This window comes from Tursiops truncatus, chromosome 3 (genome assembly GCF_011762595.2).
Source record: "Tursiops truncatus isolate mTurTru1 chromosome 3, mTurTru1.mat.Y, whole genome shotgun sequence".
NCBI lineage: Eukaryota > Metazoa > Chordata > Mammalia > Artiodactyla > Delphinidae > Tursiops > Tursiops truncatus.
Window position 1 is genome coordinate 97,848,645 of NC_047036.1, and position 24,581 is coordinate 97,873,225.

General features: G+C 43.9%; 2 protein-coding genes across 6 annotated transcripts in view; both read left to right on the forward strand.

The window, feature by feature from the left end:
• Positions 1-24,581, forward strand: part of DMXL1 (Dmx like 1) — a 259,666-nt gene that overhangs the window by 219,447 nt on the left and 15,638 nt on the right. The window lies entirely within an intron of this gene.
• The window catches only part of TNFAIP8 (TNF alpha induced protein 8), a 119,671-nt gene that overhangs the window by 77,848 nt on the left and 17,242 nt on the right, over positions 1-24,581 (forward strand). The window contains exon 1 of one of the 5 annotated variants that reach the window (XM_004323023.4): positions 6,716-6,923. The exons of 2 other annotated variants lie outside the window; for them this stretch is intronic. In XM_004323023.4, coding sequence (XP_004323071.1) covers positions 6,851-6,923 — 73 coding nt within the window. In that variant the 5' untranslated portion in view covers positions 6,716-6,850. Of the gene's footprint in view, positions 1-6,715; positions 6,979-16,412; positions 16,627-24,581 lie in introns of those variants that run through there. 2 more of the 5 variants (XM_019940881.2, XM_019940877.3) reach the window with 2 other exon arrangements.

Here is a 24,581-nt window from a genome sequence, read left to right on the forward strand (position 1 = left end):
GTGCTTCACAGCCAGGTAGAGGATTAGAGTAAATGACCTCTAAGGTCAATTCCAAGCCTGAGTTTCTGTGACTATGATCACTGATCACGTTTTCCTCCTGCTCCTTTTCTGAAGATAAGCCAGGGATGCATGGGTCAGGTGTGGCACGGCCTTCTGGGTCCAGTCTCAGCCCTGCCCCTTTTCTTCCTGGCGAATCCCTTCTGTAGCCCCTCTCAGGTTATCCCGTGTTGACCCCATTAACCTGGGCACAGTGAGGTTCGGCCCTTTTATTTTCACTTTCCATCGCTGGACCACACACATTAAATTGCCACACCTATCTGGAACTTCTGTAGGGCCAGCATCTAGGGCTTCCAAATAGATGCTCCACAACCTAAAATAATCTGGCCTTATTCATGAAAGTATTTGCAACAGGGATGAGGGGGACTTCATAATTTTCAGTGCTTCATCACATTCTTGACTCGTATTTTTATCGTTGCTACCTTGTGAAATAAGTGGCATTATCCCCATTTTACAGATGTGCAAACAGAAGCTCAGAGAGCTTAAATGGCTTGCCGAGTTTTAGAAGAAAAGTGATAGAAGAATGAATAGAAAAATAAAGTCCTAATGTAAATGAGGCAGTGCTTACTGAGTTTGTGGTAATTAGGCCCAGTTCTCCCACATTGAGTCTGGTGTTCTCTTCTCTGCTCCTGGCAGCCTCACATCCAAGGAGGTTTAGTCAGGGTCCTGAGCGAACTTTTACTTTAAAAAAGAAAAAAAAGAGCTTCCCTGGTGGCGCAGTGGTTGAGAGTCCGCCTGCCGATGCAGGGGACACGGGTTCGTGCCCCGGTCCGGGAGGATCCCACATGCCGCGGAGCGGCTGGGCCCTGTGAGCCATGGCCTCTGAGCCTGTGCGTCCGGAGCCTGTGCTCCGCAACGGGAGAGGCCACAACAGTGAGAGGCCCGCGCACCACAAAAACAAAACAAGACAAAAAGACCTGTAGTTTCCTCTGGCTGAATAAATAGGCGCTGTTAAACTTATGGTTTATTTAAAGCATTGAATATCAGGAATGGAATAGCTTTGATTTGAGGCTGTGATCTAAGCATTTGAACAGAGTGATCTGAGCATTCCATCCTAGAATCATGACCAGCTCACACTTTCTGAGAATCTTCCAGTATAGCAATCTTTGAATTATTCTTCTGCAAAATAAAGGACTTGAATTTTACGTGAGTAGTTTAATAGAGTGAGAAAGTCTGGGTATAGGAAACAGGAGGCCTGGTTTGCATTTACTGTAGTCTCAAAAACATTATTACTTAGTTTTGTGACCTTGAGCAAATTTTATAACCTCCCTTTCTTTAATTACATATCTGTAAAATGAGTATAGTGACCCAAGGGAACTAACTGAGAAGTCTGAATAAAACATATATAAATGCAAGGCATCGTAGCTAAGTATTACAAAAGAAAGACCCAAAGACATAAATTCTTCAGATAGTATTTTCGGACCTGATTTTGAGTGCGTGTGTGTGTGTGTGTGTGTGTGTGTGTGTTTCATCATCTGCTAAAAGTTTTTAGCAAGGAAGATTTCTTAGGAGAGAAATAAAAGCAAACACTGATAGTCTAGGAAATAAAAGCAAACACTGATAGTCTAGGAAATAAAAGCAAACACTGATAGTCTAGGAAACAAGTGTCTCCCAGATGTATTGTTGTCTCCCTGTGTGCGCTCACTTCAGATGTCAGCACTTCTTCCCATTCCCTCAGAATTAACCGCTCACACCCAGAGCATTAGTGAGCCTGGAGGATACACTGAAAATGCCGTAGGGAAGAATGAGGAGAGGGTTTACCCAGAACAAGCTTCAGACTCCCAGGCAGGGCCCTGGGAGGCAGCTTTCCCCATCCTCCGTCTCCACACTTATCCTCAGCCTTCTTCCTTGATTCACAGCAGTTCTGTCCCTGCCTCCCAGTCTCCTCCACCTCATCCCAGTACCAGCAGTGCATAAGCAGGAGGCCACTTGAGGCTCAGGGCTTGGCCTCCTGAGAAGGTGTGTAAGGAACCTCCACTGTCATTTGCAGGGCCCTTTCTCCACTTTTGGTAAATAAAACTTTCTTAAGGAAGGAGAGTGAGATCACCTGGGCCAGGCGGGGGCTCTGGCGAGACACCCATTTAGCCCCACCCCTCTTTTGGAAGGTTAAATACAAGAGAATGTCTGGGGAGGAGAAGAAGGATGCAAAGCCTGCAGCCCTAACCAGGTGAGACCAAGAACACAGATCCTTCTGTGAGGAGAGGGATTGAAAGCCAAGTTTATACATAGATCATGAAAGCCTTTAAAGACTCTCAAGGGTGTAGACATAAATAACAGAAGAAAAGGCGAGGAAAGCCTCAAAGTCAAATAGAAGAAAAACACTTTTTTTTTTTTTTTTGCGGTACGCGGGCTTCTCACCGCTGTGGCCCCTCCCGTCGCGGAGCACAGGCTCCAGAAGCGCAGGCCTAGCGGTCATGGCCTACGGGCCCAGCCGCTCCGCAGCATGCGGGATCCTCCCGGACCGGGGCTCGAACCCGCATCCCCTGCATGGGCAGGCGGACTCTCAACCACTGCGCCACCAGGGAAGCCCAGAAAGCCACTTTTTATACCAAGTAAACAACTCTTTTTTTCCCCCTGACCTAAAATGTTGTTTATACAGATTCAACCTCTTGTCAGCAGGGTAGAAATAAAAATATTGATGGAATGACCATTTCTGCAGCATGGTATTCTTATGACCTAGAAGCCATTAAGTCTATAACAAATTGACAGAGATGCTTAGTCTTTTTCACTGCAGAGAACTTACAACATTCTTGAATGGGAGCAGAGTATGTGGTACCTCCTGAATGAACTGAACCTTCTCTTCCCAATTCTGCTGGCTTCTCTTCTGTGTAAATCTGAACACTTGCTGCCCTCCCCTGTTCTTAGCAGACATCTGGGCCACTGTAAGCAAAAGGTCCAAAGCCCAGGCATTTTCCCAACAGCTTTATTGAGGTATAATTTAAGAGGAGATGTTTCTGCTGTTGTGTATAAAGTTCAGTTGAGAGGTGGTGTTAATAAACCTTTCTTAGAGCCAAGATCACTTGGAAGGTTGAACTCTTTAAGTCTCTGGTCAAAATTACCAAAATTATGCCAGTAAGCTCCATGTGAGCAGAGCCCTTTACATGTGACACATGTAAATATTCGATAATGACTGACTGAATGAAAAAAAACCAAACAAACAAAAAACAGAATCTTAGCCAGCACTGTAACTCTCCCGTCTTGATACAGAAGGTGGGAGAGCCACTGTTGGACATGGGTAGAAGTTCAACATAGTATTTAAAAGCAGTTTGGTATTAAATGAGAAGTGCTGCTAACTTAGTTGCTATTTTGTATCAGGTGGTCTGTAAGAGATTGTTGTTGTGACTTCAGAGCGTATTCCAAGCCACACTAAGAGGTGGTGGAGTGTTTCTTAAACATACAGAAGTGAACAGGTTGCACTTACACCAGACAACAAATCATTATGATGTACCGGAGCATATTTACTAGGGCTAAAAAGTAATCTCCTTTTGAAAACAGAGCAAAATCAAGACGAAGTGACTGACCTAGTATCTGTCTGTTGCCGTAGACAACCAGGGAAACCCCAGAGAATCAGCTGCCCTTTGTCACCATTCTTTGGTGGGAGGGGGGCAGTGTAGCTTCAAGTTGTACAGGTGACTGAGGCGCATCCTTATCCACACAATATCTTTTTTCTCTTATTCAGTGAATATTTATTGAATAGATACTATTTTTAGGCTAGTATACAGAGAGTGTTGTGGAAAAAATAAACATAGAAACCCTTGGGTAGTTTTTTTGATGATTTCATAGAACACATACAAAATATATACACCATTTTAACCGACATCCTCGTGTCATATATTATACAGTTGTAGTTCAGAGGAGTGAAATAAGAAGTTGGAAAGAGCTAATTAGAGGCAGACACTGAACTAATACCTTATTTTGCTAACACAGTCAGCTGGTTTCTTAGGCGGTTAAGGAGATTTAGATAAATTTACAGTTAACCACAAAACAAAGAAATAAATGCTTACAAACAGTGAAACACACTTCTGTAGAACTTCTGAGAAGGACATGGACACTTTCTTATGGAGAGGTCCTAGAATATCTGGAATTTTGGATCCTAAAGAAGAGTGGTTTTTGGGGAGTGGGGTAGGGGGGAGGGTAGGACAAGATGGAGAGAGGCTGTGATACAATCTTTTAAAATAGACTGAGCATGCCTTGCACTTGAGCTATATCAGGACATTGTTCCCCAAGGTGACTTCTGGACTGCATTTAAATACAAAAGTTTTTTGCCAGGTTTCCTGAGGATCCCAGCGAAAGTTCAAAGATCAACCTAGCTGCTAAAACGGCTCTAAATTGAATTAGGAGGCTGACACAGCAGCGCTTCAACTGCTCATTCAGCAGTTGTTCTCCTCTGCTACACTGAGTGGAGCTGAAGGCCTTTTTGTGAACCCAGTGTAAAACAAGTCGGACATTAGGATGTGTACTTTAACACACCTTATGTGGTTTGTACGTAATTGGACTTGCAGGAGGACATTTCGTAAATCATTCTTATGGGGGCACTTTCTGAAGGAAGAAGGTAAAAGTGAGTCCTTCCTGTGGCTGATGGGGCCCGGACTTTGGGTTGCGTGAATCTGCGTAATCATCACCTTGAAAAGGTGTTGCATCTTACTCCAATTATAGATGAATGGGAACTATCTTTATGTAGTTCACAGCCCTGGTGAGATCCTGCAGGGCTCCTGGCTGACATCTGTGGAAGTCTGGGCTGCCATGGGGGAGGGCAAGGACAGATGGCTGGTGTGGGGTGAGGTGGGGAGGCTTCCAGAATGATTCCTTGGATGAGACAGGAAAGGTCGCTTCTGACCGGTAAGGGAGCTTTTCTTTGGGTTCAGAATGACCTTCATATCTCCTCCGTAAGTCTGAAGTTACAGAGTGAAGGTATGCATCCTAGCAGCTCAGGATGTGTGGCAGGGGGGACCTCGCATTTAACTGCGATTTTTGGAAGGGTGCAGCCTGTTACCCTTTTGGTGGTGAGGTCAGTTTCCGGGAGGCTCCACAATACTGATATTTTCCAGATGTTTCTCCTCTTTTCTCCTTTCTGACTGGCTATGTCTTCCTCTCATCATCCTGCCCTTTTAGTAGAATTGAGATAAAATTCTTCTTGGTGTCTTAAGCATGTTAGAATCACTCAGCAGTAGGAACTGATTTAATATCTAGGTCTTATATTAATATTTATAATAGCCTTCACTGCTTGTGAACAGCATAAACACTTCTTTTCTGTTCAAACCCAATACTGAAATAAAACCCAAGAATATCTTTTACAAAAATTTACTTTTAATAGTGGTGGTAGTTTGTAATAATCTGTGTAGGATTTTATGGTTTTCATATCAGTTTTTGCTTATATTACCTTCTTCAATACCAAACATAAATTTGTGAAGTAAATAAAATTGATTAATCCTCATTTTCCAGATGAGGAAGGGGAGGCCCAGAGAAGTTAAATAATTTGCTCAAGGTCATACAAATAATAAATGGCAGAACTAAATCTTAATTCAGATTCTTTACATCTGTTGTATATTCTTTTCATTAAATTTACTATAGGGCCTCTCTTCTTGTTTTTTGCCCATATTAAAAAAAAGAAGGGAAATGAAGAAAAAGAAAGCAGCTGGAAAATATATTTATTAAAAGAATGTAACTTTTCTCACAGTTTCCTATTGGATCTTTCAGGTATGTTATTTGAGGGCCTGTTGCCTTAGATTGGTAATAAAACTAATGCTCTGCAAAATACCTCATTAAGACAGGTATGTCGGTGGCAGCTCTGGTCTCCCATTCTCCGAAGGAAAAATTAAGGTTTCACAAAGCTAAGACGTCTTCCTCTCAGCCGGTTGTAGGAGCTTGTGGACCCGACCAGGGGGCAGAATTGAGATCTGTCCTCCAGGCTCTCCAGCCTCTTTATTCTATCAGCATTTCAAAAGCCTGACTACCTCCCCACCCACGCCTCCTCTTTCGGCTTTTTGGAAGGAATTTATCCCTGGTAGTTGCTATTAGCGCGGGGAGGGAATCGCCCCCTCAGTCTGGGGGATGGCCCTTGCGTAACTGCAGAGGAGTTAGTTCTCCCGGGTTGGGGTTTGAGTACGAGTGCTCGCCCGGGTTATACGGAATGAGAAAGCCGCCTTGTCTCCTTTTCCTGCGCAAAGGTAAGGAGTGGAGGCTACACCCCACTTTCTGATAAAGGCCCCCCCTCTTGGGCTTGTGAAGCAGGTACCTTCCAGGCACATGGATCAATATCCACGTTACTTTCCTACAAAAATAACGTGTAAAACCGAGCAGCTTTAAAATCCTTCATTTTGGGCGTATAAAGCCCCAAGACACAGAAAGTTAAATGGGCGTCGAAAAATGTAACCTAAAGATGGAGAAGCATTCTTTGGACTGCGTATGCGTTTATGCCTTATGTAAAACAGCAGCGCGCGCCGAGATGGGCCTTTTTTCTTCCCTGCACATTGATTTACCAGGCATGGCCCGTCCGGGGTCTTGGCGGCCGCCACCCCTCTGCCCGGCCCCTCCACAAAGTCAGCCCCACCTGCGTGCGCCCGGCCACCAGCCGCCAGGTCGCCGGCGACGGGCTGGGGCGCGCGCCCCGGGGGCGGACTCCCGCCGCCCAGCTGAGACGCGATTCGTCACTCTTGCAGAACTTTCCCCCTGAAAATCCCTGCACCAGAACCAGCCCTCCCGCCCCGAAGAGGTTTTGATTTTAGTGGCTTTCCTTCCTTTTATTTTCCGTTGTGTGCGGGTTTGGGCTGCCGAGCAAATTTGCAGCTCGTCCATGTCAGCGGCAGTCGCTTCTGCTACCGCTTACCCTGACACCATGCACTCCGAAGCAGAAGAATCGAAGGAAGGTACGAGTTTGATTTTGCTGGGGGCCCCCGCCAGATTCTGCGGAGGAATGTGGAAGTAAGGCGGAGTAGGGGAGCAGATGGGAGTTTAAAAGTGCGCGATGGGTACTTTGTCAGCTCTCCCTGCGCATTCGCTGCTCAGTTAGAGCCGAATGTGCCGAATCCTGGACCCTTCGCACCCCGCGGCCGTTCAAAGGGGAGGGGAGGAAGAGTCGGACCTAGCTCAGCCAGCCCACTAAAAGCTGCTTTCTAGATTTCTCTGGAAACGAAACAGCCCCAGTATTGACTCCAAGAACGCAAAATGTACTTGGAAGAGCGCTGCCTGCCTGCATCAGGACAGCCGAAAGCCGGATCCCCTGGAAGAGCCTTAAGAGTCAAGGGTCTCTTGAAAAAGGGGTTTAGAAATTGGAAACGTGGTGTGTTTCCGGCTAAAAGGGGAAGCTGCGTGGGGGGGGGGGGGGAGAAGTGAAAGATCTTTATTTGGGGAATAGGTTGGTTTTTTGTTTTAATTTTCTTGTTGGCTGTTAAGCAGTGAATTTATTTTGTTGGAGACTTTAAGGGGGCTGAGAGATGAGGGAGGCCTTGTGCAGCTTGAAACTGAGGAGAGTTTGTCCGTTTCCAACTTTGCCAAAGCAGAGGGTTTCATTTACTCCTAACAGAGAGCGGGTGACAGGGCTGGAAAAGCTCCAACCAAAACACAATTATACGCTGCTGTTAGTTCGGGGAGTTTATTTGTGTGTGAGTGCTTGTATGCTTTGTTTCCTGAAACTTTATGTATACAAAAGTCCTCTTGTAAGTTGAGGTAGGAGTAGGGATAGTTGGGGGACTGTTCAAGATTGTGAAATTTCTTTTCTTTTCAAGTGGCCTCTTGGGAAACTGGTAAATTTCAAGTCAATCACAGCAGCTCTGGGAGCGTGAGGAACAGAAAGGAGCCCCATCGTTTCCCCATTTGGTAGATACCAGTCAGGGAGAGCCTTTGAAACTTGTCCTCTTCTTTTACTGAGTCCCATCCCCAGAGTAAAGCCCTGAGTTTCAAGATGTAGTCTGTGTGGGCTGACATCTACTTGATTATGCTGTGTGAAGGAAGCAGTCAATAAAAACAGGCTTGTTTAATAGAAATATGGGGCTGGTGTGAATGAAAAATGACAGCCAGGAGCATTGTTTTTCAGCTTGATGTGGAGTTTGGGGGGTTAATGTTTCCTTGCTGCCGCGGAGTCTGTCCTGATGGAGGCTTTTCCGTTCTGTCTTTTAGACAGCAATTTACATAAGTCACAAGTAGTCGGAGGCAAATAGGAAACGGGCTGAGCGAATCCAGTGGTGAGCTTTTCTATGAATGACGAGTAGCACTTACATTGGTATTTTTCTCCCAGGTGTGTTTTTTTTCTTTTGAAAAAAAGGGAGTGGGGAGAAAGTGGAAAACAGTATCCCAAAGCATATGATACATTCTTCTAACAGCACCCACATTCTTCTCTCCTTCCTAGCTCACCCATTGCAAGCCTGAAAACTGGAGTGTGAAGAGGTCTTGTAATGTGCACCCCACCTTACCTTATCCCTCCACTTGCCATCATTTACATTCTACAGATCTGTAGCAAATTATCCTGCCTCTGCTTTTTACAGAAAGCTCAGAATGTTTCTTTTAAAATAATATGAGGTGCTAGAGTTTTAAATTGATGGCAGTTAGGGTAGGATATGGAATAACTCTTGAGGGAGATTGAATAAATACTTCATTAACAAATGGAATCATGGTAGCTTCTGCCTGGAAATAAAGGATGAGTGTCTGTGTATCTATGTGTGTTGTGTGTGTGTGTGTGTGTGTGTGTGTGTGTGTGTGTGTCCCTGGCAGTTCTGGCAAGACTGGTTGTTGGCTGTGATCTAGAACCCTCCATTTAGCTACCACCACTCAGAAAGGAACAATGCTGTTTAAATAGCTCCAGTGATCTTTATTCTCTATCCTTACTAATCCTGTCCCCACTCCTTAGCTTTTTTTTTTTCTCCTTGTGGACTTAATGTGTCCCGTTTAGTATGAGATCACCACAAACTCTTCACAATGTCTGCATTACAAGAAAACTGCCATTGGATGTTTCATGCCTGATTTGCTGTAATGAGAGATACTTTTAAGTCATTATTCTGAACCACAGTTTGAGACTAGTATACTTCGTTTGGGGTTGAATCTGAAAAAAATATCAAGTCGGATTCAGAAATCCTTGGAGGCCAACATATTTGTGTATGTGAGTGAATGTAGAAGCAAATGACTGGGGATATTGTTAAGCCATCATAGCTTAGGACGTACTTGACTCTGTGCCAGGAGTGCTGAACCTCCATCCTCGGTCAATAGCCACCTCCTAAAGAATTGATTTAATTTTGCCTTACAAATGAATAGGTGATTGTGCTTGAGTATTAAACGAGAAAAAAAAAAACAGACCTCACTTTATTGAAAGCTGAATGAGTTTAAGATATCCAGACATAATATGAATAGGAAAGCAAGAGAAAGGAAGGAAGAAGCCTACTTTATTAAATTGGGGAAGGCCATTGAAAGAAGGATATCAACAGTTTCCAGTGGATGGAGGCTTCCTGAGGAGATGGGCTGATGGCCATATTTTTGGTATTTAATTGATTCCTGTTGAGTAAATTACTTAATTATAAAGTAGGGGAAATGAATGGCAGTTAAGATCTCAGAAGCTCTTTCTAGTGTCAGGCATCAAGGAATCCGGGGCTCCTCTGTCCTGGTTATTGAAGCTTTGGTACCAGAAAGCAAGGAAGCCATTATTAAGGAGGGGTTGCTTTGGGAGGGTTGAGCTGTGAGTGAGCCCAGGTCCCCTCCTCTGTTGCCCATAATAGCACTTCCTGCCACCACCTCTCTCATGCCTCACCAGGCCTGCTATTTCACAAAGAAAACAGTAGCCATTAGACAACCCCCTCCCAACTTCCTGCTTCCAAACTGACAGACTCACCTTCACCCACACCCACCCTCCCGGTGTCTGTGGAACAGGCGTGGTTCCTGCTGCGGAGGCCACTCCTTCCACCATGGGCACCTAACTGCATCAGTTGGCCCCATGTCTTTCCTGGCTCCTTCCCTTCTGTGTATAGATGGGCTCAAGCTCCCTACTTTGGGGTGTTGGCACTTGATGGTCTTTCTTCCCGAAATCCTTCTCCCCACCTGACCCTCTTTTCCTGGTCAGGTCTTTGGAGAGGCTCTTTCTGAACCTGCATCTTAAATTAAGATCCCCGGACTTCCCTGGTGGCGCAGTGGTTGAGAGTCCGCCTGCCGATGCAGGGGACACGGGTTCGTGCCCCGGTCCGGGAAGATCCCACGTGCCGCGGAGCGACTGGGCCCGTGAGCCATGGCCGCTGAGCCTGCGTGTCCGGAGCCTGTGCTCCGCAAGGGGAGAGGCCACAACAGTGAGAGGCCCCCATATCGGAAAAAAAAATTAAGATCCCCTTACTGCCGACTCTCAGGACACCTAATCTTTTCCTCACTGGTACTCACCACGTTGTTTAGCATCTTTCTCTAGACCACAAGCTCTTGAGGGCAAGACCCTGTCTGTTTTATTCCCCCCACTATGTCTCCAAGACCTATACAGTGAGAGGTGATCATTCAGTATTTATAAAATGAATGAATGATCTTCATTTTTTAAAGGTAATCCTCAGTACTTTGTTAATTTTAGGCACTTATTTCTCCTTTAAAATGAACCTGCTTTTCTTTTTCTTTTTCTTTTTTAACCTTTTGCATGGTTCCTACTTTCTCACTCTTTGTCATCCGTCATCCACTGAAATCTGTCTTTTTCTCCACTACTCCACTGAAGTTGCCCAAGTCACCAGTGATTTCCGAGGTGCTGGGTGACCAGTGACCCAGCATTCATATTTTCATCCTGATCTTGACCTTTTTTTGCAGCATTTGACACTAGAAGACCAGTGTCCCTGCAGTCCTAAACTCCTTCCTTAGTTCCTATGCCTCTACACTCTCCTGATTTCCCTTCCTTTTTCTAGCTGTTTCTTTCTAATCTCCTAGACCTCCAGCCTGGGCTTTTCTAAGAGCCATCTGTACAGCCAGCTGCCTGGTAAACACCATGCTTTTTTTTTTTAATTGAAGTATAGTTGGTTTACAATGTTGTGTTAGTCTCTGGTGTACAGCAAAGTGATTCAGTATGCATATATATTTCACATTCTTTCCCATTATAGTTTATTATAAGGTATTGAATATAGCTCCCTGTGCTATACAATAGGACCTTGTTGGTTATCTATTTTATATATAGTAGTTCATCCCAAGCTTCTAATTTAACCCTCCCACCCACTTTCCCCTTTGGTAACCATAAGTTTGTTTTCTATGTCTGTGAGTCCAGGTAAACACCATGCTTTAGTGAATGTCAAATAGGTATCCCATTCAACAGGTCTACACTGAGCCCATCATTTCCTACTCTTCACAGATCTGATCCTCCTTTTGTGTCATCACTGAATATCACTGCACTCTTTTTGGCTTCCAAACTACAAATCTGCAAGTTGTCCTTGACCCTACGCTCTCCTTTATCTTCAGCTTCCACCTGGCACTTCATCCTCCTCATTACCTGTTGAATGCATCTCCTTCTCTTCATCTTCCTGGCCCCTGCCTTGGTTCAAGCCCTCAGCGTTTGTACCCTCCTGATTACAATAACTACTTCTGTCATCAGGGTTCTTGGTTGAAAGGGATGGAAGTTGATTCCTGCTGTTATGAGCTGAAGAAGGTATTGAAAGTATATCGGATAGCTCACAGATCCACAAAAAGAATTAGCCTCTGAAAAATGCATCAGGAAATGCAGCTAAGCATCTCCTGATTAGGACCTCACTGTGGCCTTGGCCTCCTGTATATTTTTCAGTTCTATCACTGATGGGACTCCAGATGTGATTGAATATTTGGTCATCCTCGACATTTAAAAATCTCAGAAATAAGCCAGCTGATTTGTCAGTGCTAGATTGTGTCCTTGCCCCTTGCTGCCTGTGGGAGAGGGGACTTCTGGTTCCAGCTTTGGGAGTGAGAGGTAGGGGTGTGACTCCTCCAATCACTTGCAAAATGAGCGTTTCTTCAGAAATAGAAAGGGACTTCTGACATGGATCACCAAAACAGCAACAGACATCTACAACACCACTGGACTGGTTCATCCAACCCTGGTGTTGCCCTGTTTATTTACTTCCTTGTTCCCTCAACAAATGTCGTTTCTTTTTTGGGGATCATTCTCTTGCCCCTCCTCAAGTGGGTAATGTCTCACTTACCTAGTGGACCCAGTTTGGAGTAGGTGATCTTTCATGGCATTCCCATAATACCCTGTATTTCCCTCAGTAGTACCATGTTTTCATGTATTATGGCTGTTAATTTTCTTTTCCTTTGCCTCCACTTTGTTATAAGTTTTTTTGGAAAGCAACATGTGTGCATGTTTTGTTTTGTTTTTGCTTGCCCTAGGGCCTCTCTTATATAGTAGGGCCTAATAAAGCATTGTCAAATTAATCAATTTAAAATGAGATTACAGAATATGATGAAACTTATCATATGCTGAGAAGTTGCTGAGAAGTTGCAATGCTGAGAAGTTGTCTAGCCTCACTTTTACAGGAATAGTGCCTTCCAAAACTAGAGGACAAATCTATTTAGTATTTCTTAGAGTCTCCACTAAAGTACTTTTTTTTTGCTGTACGCGGGCCTCTCACTGTTGTGACCTCTCCCATTGCGGAGCACAGGCTCCGGACGCACAGGCTCAGCGGCCATGGCTCACGGGCCCAGCCGCTCCGTGTCATGTGGGATCCTCCCGGACCAGGGCACGAACCCGTGTCCCCTGCATCAGCAGGCGGACTCTCAACCACTGCGCCACCAGGGAAGCCCTCCACTGAAGTACTTTTAACGGCAGAGGCAAAACAAGCATGTGTCTTTGATCACTGGGGTTGGGACCTAAGGTGGCTTATGAACATCTCAAATTGCCTTGAAGACTGAAGAAACCATTTTGAAACTAAAATGTACTGAGTGCTTCCATGTGCCAGGCACAGTGCTAAGCATCTGTTTATGTATATTATCTCATTTAACACTTGTTTAATAACCCTTTGTTTGAGTTCCACATAGCAATTAAGAAAACTAAGGTTCAAAGAGGTTAAAAACCATGCCTGAAACCACAAAACTAGAAAAGGTAGAATCAAGATTTGAATGGAAGTCGACTATCCATAGACGCTGGGCTTTCAACCGTGATGTGGTACTTCCAGGAATGTCCAAAAGCTGCTCTCCCCCGTCCTCAAGTAATCTTGGCACTCAGGAGGATGCTCTCTGTGGTCCTGTGTCCACTTGTACCCCATTTTTGAGAAGACAGGAGTGGAGACACCAGATGTCTTAGAGGAGAAAGAGAAGAACCCAGGCTTGAGTACATCCTTCTACCCCTGATGCAGGAGATCTAGGAACCCAGCAGGACTGGGTGGGAGGTACCTGGAGCCTACTGCAGCAAGAGGGACCAGAGTACCTGTGGGACAAGAGAGGGACCTCACTTTCTGAGCCAGAGGCCAGCTTGAGAACGGAGAGCTTGGATTCCCCAGGTCACTGATGTGAAGCAAGGTTCAATTACGTGTGTGTTAAGTTATTACAACGGGGTGACTTTGTAGCATCCACTGAATTTCAAGTTTCTTTAAAATCTGCAAGGACTATATACACATGTGAGTGATTCTTAGCACAGTTGTGTTCTACTCACTTAATTCGTCATGCCTCCTGATAATATGTTAATTTGTTGGGCATGTGCACAGGCATTTGCACTCTCAATTGTAGCCCTCCTCAGCTTTAGTATCATTTAACAGGTGCCTAACCTATTCCTCAGTGCTTCTGCAGTGGTTTCTCTGAGCTCCAGGTTGCTTTGGGTCCATCTCGCTAGAGACTGCCAGAGCTGGGGTCCCAGTTCCTGGTGGGTTTTCAGGAATGGATCAATCAGAGCACCAGTCAAGTGACTGAGATCAGTCAAGTGCCAGGACAAGGTATGCCTGAGCTTAGCCCCACCCCCAGCCCATGTGCCTTGCAGAACCTTGCCGGGATATCATGGTCAGCATTACCCCACCTCCCAGGAATTTTAAATCTTCAAGGAGACAAAAAGTAGAGACTTCCACTGCAAAGAAGGGGACCAATACCTGTCAAAGTATTGATCACAGAAAAGTTCAGTTCCATGGTGGTGGTTTATTAATATCCTCTTCTATAATCAGAAAGCTCAGTGGTATCGTTTAAAGCTGCCCACACCAGGTGGTGTCCTCCCTGTTTTAGATAATCATGTTCATTGCTAAGCATTACCGTACCGGTGTTCTCCCCTTGCCCCTCCCTTCCCTAGCCCTTGCTCTGCACAGGGAATGATGAGTTCAGAGGTGAACAGCAAGGCCCTTTAGGGAAGAGCAGAGGAGAGTGAAGGAAGGAGGTTTACGGCAGCATGGAGTGGAGGGTTCATGGGCAGCGTTCGTGGGCTGTATTGCAGTGGTACATGGCGCCAGCCTAGAAGCCAAGCTGCCCAGAGGGACATTATGGGTAGCAGACAAGGCACTGGGAATCAGGAGACCAGTTGTACTCCTGACTTTGCCCTTGGTTGTCTGTGCAACCTTCAGTCGCTGATTAGTCTCTCAGAACTTCAGTTTCCTCGTTAGAAAAATGAAGGCATTGACATTAGACTAAAGCATGCCTGAGATACCATTTAGGAGGCAAACACAATTATTGTAAAGAATCGGGGGTTTTGAGCTGGAATAGGGTAGGTGCAAAGTAGTGTTGTAGGAATACTAAGCTGACAAGAACCCTGGGTTGGTCTGGAGGATCAGCTGAGCCCTGGTAAAGGACCCTGGGCAGAAAAGTATGTGACTGTCCACTCAGAAGAGGAGAATTGATTTCCCTTACGTGATCTCTGAGGGTAAGATTGAAGACAGAGGTGGGGGCTGGTCTGTGGAGTTAGTCTCTGAGAATACCCACTTTTACAAGGGAAGGAGCTAGATGCATCCAGTAAAGGAAACAGAAATGGAGACACTCAAGAGGTAGGAGGAAACCAAGGAGAGAACAGGGCTTTAGAAGCCAGGAGGACAAGAGCCCCATGGAGGCAGTGGTCAGCCATGTCTAAGGAGAGGTGCTGTAGAAAATTGCTTTGCTGTCTTCTCCTTGGGCCTCAGCAAAAGCTTTGAGCCTGTGTTTGAAGAACTCATCTGCTAAGAATACGTCATGAGTGTTCCATCAATATTTAGTGGACACCCTAGGAAATGAGGGAAGGCATGCGGGGCCCAGGGGATGACTGCCCCAGCTGTGAGCAAGCACCCAGGCTCCTGAGGAAGGGAGACTTTGATCACCCTAGGACCTTCCAAGTCCTAGTTGCCAGTAGCTTCCTTCCTGATCTCCACCGCCATCACCTCTGACCTCTCCCTGTGGCATTGCACAAAATCAGCACTGGTGCTTAAGGGTAAGAAGTGAATATAGGTAGGAAATTTAATCCAGCTCTTCATGCTGGAAAAAAGTTTTGGCCAGTCTGAGAATTAGGGAATTTTTCTCTCTTCCCTTTCACCTTTACTTCCTCTCTGCCCCATTTTTTTTTTTTTCCCCCATATGACAGGAATGCATGTTTTGGAAAACCACTGGTGGTTCTGCCAGGGGTACCCTAGATTTGACATATACTCTGAAGCTCTGAGGGTTTTAGTCTTTTACATGTTAAATAGGATTTGAGCCACACTAGTAAGTTGAGCCTTTCTGAGGAATTTTTAATCTCTCCTGAGGTGAGCACCACTGAGTTAATGCTATATCAGTGATTAGACAGCTTCACCCAGGAGGTGCTGGATAAATAAGGAGACTTATAATCACAAAGACAGAACCCACCGTGGCCTACCTACAACATTTACCTGGTTAAGAAGTACTCATTTCCCATTCTGTAAAAAGCAAGCAAGGATGGGCCTGCTCCAAGGAATGTTTTTCTTCTGTAAAGTTATCTGATAACAGTAAAGTATTAGTGCACTGACTGTTCTCCTTATTGTAAAGCACTTACAAAACCATTTTCACCTTTGAGGGTTAAAATTAGAATTAAGTCAGTTATGAAACAGCTAGAATGAAAATGCACCCCTCTGCAATATCACAAGTCTAAACGCTGGACTCAGGTTCTTCAGACAAAGGAGATAATTAAAGAAGGAGTCTCTCCAGAGTTTCCAAGGAGGTGGAATTCAGGGGCCAGTAGCGCCAACAAAAGGGAAGGAGAAGAACTACTGGGAAACAAGAATAGTGAAGGAAGTCGAGGGAGTGGCCGTTTGGCAGGTTTTGACATTTCAAGGGAACAATGAGGAAGAAATAGTGAGTGAGAGGGACGGGGAGTGGCAGGCAGTGGCAGGCACAGGGTGGGACCCAGACTTGATGCGGAGCCTCCTAGGAGAGAGAGGGGAAGGGAGGTGTAAGGAAATAACTTGGAAATGGAAAAAAAAAAAAAGATAATTTATGCAACACTAGAGAGGCAAGAGACCACCGTGACTGAGGTGAGAAGTTTTGGCAGTTTATTTTGTTTGCTTGTGCAGTTAACAGGAGGTATGAAGGAGTGCTGGTCTCCAAAGTTAAGATACAGCTTGGAGCCCGTGAATATAGTGGCGTTTGGAGGACACACAAGCACTCCAGTTCTTCTCAGGCAGGATTAATGCAGGGGCCCATAAACAAGGACGTGACACTGAGGAATGCTGCTGCTTTTCCAACGGCTAAATCGGGCTGGTCTGAAGCAAGGTCTGTGTTGTGTTGGCTTGGATTCCTAGTGACTTTCTACTGGGTTATAAAAATGATTTCCTCAAAAAGCTTGCCAATGGCAGATGATGAATTAGAAAAGCAGTAATACCAGCCCGGCGGAGTCCTCTCAAAGCAGTCAGCTGTACCGTACCATCCTTTGGATGGAAGGCCAGTGGGACTTTTAGTGCATGGCTGTTGGAGGAGGAGAGAACCATCGTCACCCTCCCCCAATGACGCTGCGCCTAATTTCTGTGGCTTCACTCATTAGCAAGTCTCACTTGCTAAGTGAGCAAGCTCACTGAAGAATCTCAGGCGGAGGGTTTTTATGGGCAGAGCTGGTGTCCATTATTTGGCTCACACGATCATTTGCTCAGACTTGATGATCAAGGGGATAATCCTGGAAGTGCAGGAGCTGTTACTTGACGTTCTTGTTGTCGTCGTCCATCCCAGCATGCTTTGGGGCTGCTCCTCTGCCAGCGCTTGGGGCGGGGGCGGGGGGGAGGGGAGGTGTTCCTTGTGCTTCTCAGCAGTGGAACTTCAGCTGGCTTGTCTCAGCATGTATAAGGGTTAATCAGGTAAATTATAACTGAAGCCTGACGTAGCCCTCAGGGCTGCTAGGGAAAGGGTCATTCTTACAATCCTTAATTGTATTCCTCTCTTTCTCAAAGATGGGTTTTTAATGTAACATTATGGTGTTTGACCAGTGGATAAAGACCTTCCTGATCTGTATTTCAGTCCTTCGTATTCTTGTTTCTTTAAAATTCTCAGGTGACCCTTCCTTTAAAATATAATTAGATTAAAATTAAACACAAAAAGGAATAAATTGATTCTGTTGTTGTTGCTTAGTTCCTTGAGACCTTCTGCATCTTGGGGCATTTTTGTAAATGAAGATGTGGAATGTCAATTGGACTATTTAACCCAGAGGGGGAGTGAGAGAACTGTTATATTTGGTAGTAATACTGGAATATCACAGAAACTACCAGAAAATAGTCTCTTAGAGTAACATTGTATGTTCTTTTCTTTCTGTTTTGTTTTCCTGGCACCATCTATCCTTATTCTGTGAAATAGTCAAAACTGTTTTCCTTGTATATCTTTTAAAGCTTCAGTTAGCCAGATGTTTTTTAATGTTTGATGCTGTTTTCTATTCCATGAATGACTCAATTGACAGAATGTAAGCAGCTACTAAACTTGGCAGTTTGTCGCCATCATCATGCCCCTGGACAGGAAGTGTTCAGTATAGATATGACTAACCAGTTTCCAGGCTTAAAAATAAAGTGGGGGATTTCTGGACAGAATAGATCTTTGTCACTCAGTTCAACATGGCTATAAGTGTGAAGCTCTCAGCAGCCACTTGGCTTTCTCACTTTTACCAGGCCGTCACTTCACCTGACATTTTCTGTTATACAGATTGAAACTTTATGGTGTTGGTGGGTTTTGGTTTTTTTTAATGAAATAAGAGGATATTTGAATAGACGTGAGAATCAGCTCGAGTCAGTATTCTTTCCTTGTTGCCTCCTTTATTTTTAGCTCCTTTTAAATCATCACCCCTCCTGAGGTAGGTAATGGGGAAATAATCTTCACCTGCATATGTAGCAGCTTAAACTGAAAGCGTCAAGGACGTGCCCAGACAACTGTATACTCAAGACTTGTCTTCTTGAATCTAAGGTATACTTGAAGCAGCATTTTTTTCCCCCAAAGTTACTTCCAATCATTCTAGTGATTCTTCGATTTCTTTTGTCAGATAGCAACTTAGGAAGAATCTATACTATTTTGACAGATACCAAAAGGTTTTTTAGCACCTCTCTGCACACAGTTATTGTTTCAGGACTTCAAAGATAACTTCATATTTTATTTTGTCTTGCTGTCTCCCTAAATAACATAACTTTCCCTCTCTTAATACAGTTTTTTCTCTCCTTTCTTTCTTATTCTAAACAGCATTTTTTTTTCTTTTTTATTTTTGGTCTTAGGGATTTAAGAAGTCTTAATACCATGTTCTTTGGAAATGCTGAATTAGAGACAACATTTATTAGATGAGAGTCTCTAACAACAACAACAAAAAAGTGTTTCTCTTAACTCTGTGCAGGTGTTTGAGCTTCTGTTTGTTTTTCAAATAAGAAACTTGCCAGAGAATGATGATTTAAAATACAAAATGCATGCAAAATATTTTTAGTTTGGGTTAGGGTGAGGTCAGTAATGGTTCTTTGGGACAACTCAGCTTTACTTGCCAAATTTAGAAATAAATCATAAATTTATAAAGAGCGGGGTTCTAGTTACCATACTTGAGCAGAATGTGGCTACGACTCTGAAATGATGTTTCTTCTCCTGTGCTCCTCTTTACCGTCTTCTCTGTTTTCGAGCTCCAGGCAGGACAGAGTAGAATAGTCCCTGCTATGCCTTGGATTAGAAATTGATAAAAATCAAGTCTTTTAAGAATATAGGACTGCTGTGCTCCAAATAACCTATACCTGTTCTAGTCAGATGTTTTCAGGGGGAAAAGGGGAACTGTGTATACAAGCCAAACTTTCACTGAATAAAATGATTCCCTGATCTGAAATGTTAATCTTCTCTACCTCTGTCGTGAAGACTACTTCTCTATCTTTGTCGCCTTGTTGTGGCAAGACTCTTCTAGTTTTTATGATGTTGGGCACGGTGTAGGGAAGCGGAAAATACTTGGTAACCAATGAAGTGTGAGGGTAAGCATATGGTCCAGAGGGTAAAATATTTTGCAGAATTTAAACCTCTGCTATTTTCATGAGATTGATGGATTATCCAAACATTGATGATGAGTCATCATCTGGCCTTGCTGTCTGGGTTTTAGGTACAGGAGGGGACTGTGCTCGGTAGGTGGTTATACCATCCATGGTGCCAGCTGTCAGCTGAAACCAAGATGGACATTCCGAATATACTGTGCATATGAGGGGCATCTAAGAGAAGGCCTGTTAGGACTTTCTTTGTGCTGGTTCCTTTGAAGGCTTCGGGGTGATAATCAGTCTCTTACCTAGTGTTTTGAATCACAGTGGTCATGCCTAGGCTCAGCACAGACCCAGGGGTGGGCTTTAACCAGAGCAGAACTGTCTAGGCTGCTGGAGTCTGTAACAGGCTAACTTATTACTCTGTTGAAAAGTTGATGGGAACTGGAGAGTTGTCTTTCAAATTTGGGTCAGGTGGGCTTCATTATCAGTACGCTTCTGGCACATCTTGTGGGGCAATAGAAAAGGGAGTGTTTTAGGCAACTCTTGTGTTTGAAATGCCTCTTTTTTTTTCTCACTAGTTTTTTGTAGCTGTTGTTGCCACAGAAGCATCTCTCTGTTTCAGCTCATTGGAATTGTACATCTGTGGAGTTCTTCTTGCGTTCCAGCCATTGTAGCTTATCACTAGTTAAATCTAGTTTAAAATAAAAAGCAATTTTAGGAGAAATATTAGAGAAGAAAAAGATGTTAGTTGATTGAGGGACAGAGAAACAGTGGGCAGATCCAGATGTAAAACGCTTTGGGGCTGGGTAAAGCCTTCTAACAACTAACATCTCAGCTTTCACTTATTTATATCTAGAAGATAAGAAATGGACTTCATCAGAATTTGACAGCAAATGGAAGGCCTCAGCCCTCTTTAACCATGCACATACATGCTCAGAAGTTCTATAAAATAATGGATGATAAAGGCACACTGCTGATCAAAATAATATGAATTGTGCCTGAAAAGAAAATCTTGCCTCTAAGACCAGGAGGGCTCCCAAAGTGGCCACCGCTTTGCCTTGAGCCCAAAGACAAGGGAATAACTGTTACTAAGACCTCTACTGACCCAACACTAGCCTCCAACTAGTGTTCCGGTCATTTTTCAGCTATCCCTCATGATGAAAAAAAATACTGTATTAAAATATTTCAGATTCTTTTTCCTCCATCAGAATGAAGTGAGCTGTAAGTCAGCTCAAGAAAAGATGACCCACCCTCTGACCCCTTGATACTTTATTAGGAGCCATTAAAACTTGGGAGACCTGGGAGATTATTGAGGCCTACATTTGGAACCTAGAATCTTAATCCAAGAATTCTAAAACATTCTCTTTTTTTTTTTTTTTTGGCCTGTATCTAAGGTTGCTCTATTTTGTGAAAATACCAATTTAATGGAAGAAAAATACTCATAGATGCTAGACACTTGCTATTCAAGAATTCAATTTCTTTTGAGGTTAGCTAGAGTCTCTAAACATTCATTTAAACATGGTTTCTAAGTTTCAGTGGGGGTAGTATGGCATATGGTTTTATTTTATTCTGTAGTATGTAGTGGAAAAAGATTTCATTTTGATTTGTCAACAGGGAAAATATGGCAGAATTCATTTTGGATATTTCCTATAGATCGTGCCCTGCATCGGAAAGTGGGTGGAGTTCTGGCATTTGTGTATTTGTATGTTTCAGGGAAATAAAGGTACAGAGAAGCACTTGTCCATTGCCTAAATAAAGACTAACTGTACAGCTGACAGCTTAAAAATACTGTATGAGATGACATTTCATGTCCAACAGTAGCATCTGTTTCCTTCATTCTAAGATCAACAAATGGCATTAAAAATGGATGCTGAAAGGGGCTCCCCTGGTGGCGCAGTGGTTAAGAATCCACCTGCCAATGCAGAGGACACGGGTTTGAACCCTGGTCTGGGAAGATCCCACATGCCGCGGAGCAACTAAGCTCGTGCACCACAACTACTGAGCCTGTGCTCTAGAGCCCGCAAGCCACAACTACTGAGCCCGCGTGCCACAACTGAAGCCCATGTGCCTAGAGCCCACACACTGCAACAAAGAGTAGTCCCCACTCACCGCAACTAGAGGAAGCCCGCGCACAGCAACGAAGACCCAACACAGCCCAAAAAAAAAAAAAAAAAAAAAAAGCATGCTGAAAATGTAAGAGGAAAAGCCATTGTTTCTGGCAAATTTGTTAACTCCCCTCACCATCCTTTTCAAAGCAGGAGTAGACTGAATGACATGAATTGAAAATTAACGGGAGATTAGTTCAAGGGGGAAACTTTTCGGTTAGGATAGATTTAATTTTCAGATTTAGAAACTGACTCAAATCATACATTCTAAAGACTTGATTCATATTTTTCCTAAGCATGTAATCTTTACAATTTACATTGTCTCACCTTAGAGATAAATTCAACATTATTCTTCTAAGATATCTTCTATTTTTGCAGGACTGAGGGTATTAGAAATCATATGAAAAAGAAAATTTCAAAAAAAGTAGATTGTCTTTCTCCATAGAAACAATGCTTTAATTGGAGGTTCTATTATTTATCAATATAAAATAACCACTAGATATGATCAGGAATATTTCCCAAGAACAAAGATATGATCATAAAACTTGCTAATCATTTGACTCAGAAAATTTTCTTTCTAGCCTTATAAATGAGCATCATGTGCACCATGTGTACTGATCTTATAAGGCCTCCAATCTTTTAGAAGATTAATCTGGATACCATAAAAGTACAAATTGAGCATCACAAATTGTCTCTCTCTCTCTCTCTCTCTCTCTCTATATATATATATATATATTTAATGTTAGGTTAGTAGACACTGTTTTTATTTGCCTGTGGAAATCTTTGTCCTGTGTCTCTTTATCAAGTTGAGCCAGGTAGTGTGAACCGATTCTTTCTGGGCATGTGTGACACCCGGAGTCATCACAGAAGGTGCTCAACCCCTCTGTCCACCCCAGAAACAAAGCCTAGACACCTACCCCCCTTCCCAGCCTGCTAGGCACACTTCCTTACCTTTAAAACAAAACCTGACCTAAATAGGATAGCTCTTACTTAGCACACCAATAGTAATTGTATTCAGTGCTTTATGAAATCCTTAAATTTAAGAAAGCAAAGGTATGCAGTTATTTATCCGTGTGTCTTTCACCATATTGGGCACTTTATCTACTAGGACATGTTTTAGTTCATTTAGAAACTGGTTTGCAATTTTTTAAAGTCACTTCAAAACTCTCCTCGCTGGGGATGTCAAGACAGGCATATGCCACGAATCTGACCAGGTGTAAGTTAACGCCAGTAGCTTTCACCAGAGAAGATTATGTAGTATGGAAGACCTGTCTCTGTCCTTGAGGGCCTTTCAGTCCGGAGAAGATGTCAGACATGTACACGAGGAAGTACATACAAGGGGGATGCCACATCCGGGTTAGAGAGGTTCAGGAAGGGCTATCCGTGGCCGAGACCTCTGAGGCACAACTGTTGAGATGAATGCATTGGCAGGAAGCTTTGGACAGGATTTCCCAAAATGTGGTGGCTGTACCATTGGTGGCGGTACAGTAAATGATTTTAGGAGGCCCCAGGCACAGAGTAAGATCATCTTCAGTAACTTTACAAGACGATTAGTCCCTTTCAGCTCCCTTGGAATCCTTTACATCATTCCCAGAGAATGCCTTTTTGGGGCTGTGTGACCTTTGCCACCTTATTCACACTGACTCACCCCTTTTGTGCCACGCAGTTAGACATGGGGCTCATGGCCTTTGGCAGACAGCGATATCTGGCTAGAAATGAACAGTAATGGGTTTTTTTTTCCTCATTGAAATAATTTTTATGATTTAACAAATTTTTTTTGATTTAACAAATTTTTAATGATTTTTATGATTTTGGTATATTTAGGGGAGGAGTAGCAGTTTCCATTCACATTGTGTATATGGTTCCTTTGATAAATAAATTTTTTTTCAGTAACAAGTAACCAGAGGGAAATAAAATACAGATAGTAAGTAGAAAACAAAGGCAAGTATTTGCAGCAACACAGATGGACTTTATGCTAAGTGAAATAAGTCAGGCAGAGAAAGACAAATACTGTATGTTATCAGTTATATGTGGAATCTAAAAAAATACAATAAACTGGGCTTCCCTGGTGGCGCAGTGGTTGAGAGTCCGCCTGCCGATGCAGGGGACACGGGTTCGTGTCCCGGTCTGGGAAGATCCCACATGCTGCGGAGCGTCTAGGCCCGTGAGCCATGGCCGCTGAGCCTGCGCGTCTGGAGCCTGTGCTCCGCAACGGGAGAGGCCACAACAGTGAGAAGCCCGCGTAACGCAAAAAAAAAAAAACAAAAAGAAGCAAAGGCAAGTTGTGACAGTGGTGCTCAAAGGATGAGGGTTTAGAGTGCTGCTCAGGTACACACAGGATGGCTTTTTCAGTGAAGAGAGAGATTTCAGCAAATATGCTGGGGTGGAAAATGCAAGGCATTTGGAGGAGAAGGTGGTGGAAGCCTAGAGATGTGTTGACAAGTCAGAACTAGGAAGTCTTCTTGCTCAGCTTGATTGCCAGCTAGGGGAACAGAGGGCTGCGAGCGCTTTGGAATCACTGCCAGAGTCACACCCAGGTCTGAAAAGTGATTCAGAAGGATTTGAGTCCCTGAGCCTTTAAAGCAGGGGTGGCTAACTCACAGATCTTGGCTCATTTCCTGGCCTCTGTGGGCGTGTGGCCAGGTGGTTAACTGGACAGGACCTGTTTCTTACTCCCTTGTACCCCCTGCCCCCAAATGTTACCAGGTCAGATTTTTCTTGAGAAATGGGAAATGTGAATTTTTAGGTCAATGCTCCCAACTTTTACATGGTTTTTACTAATTAGAAAAACAAAATTAAAACATTATGAGGGCCCATTTTGGGGTTGATGAAGTGTTCTGGAATTAGATAGTGATGATTGTTGCCCATTGTGAATATAATAAAAATCACTGAGTTTCATCCTTTTGAGATGGTTACAACGGTGATTTTTTTTTTTTTTTTTTTTTTTTTTTGCATTACGCAGGCCTCTCACTGTTGTGGCCTCTCCCGTTGCGGAGCACAGGCTCCGGACGCACAGGCTCAGTGGCCATGGCTCACGGGCCTAGCCACTCCGCGGCATGTGGGATCTTCCCGGACCGGGGCACAAACCTGTGTCCCCTGCATCGGCAGGCGGACTCTGAACCACTGCGCCACCAGGGAAGCCCTACAATGGTGATTT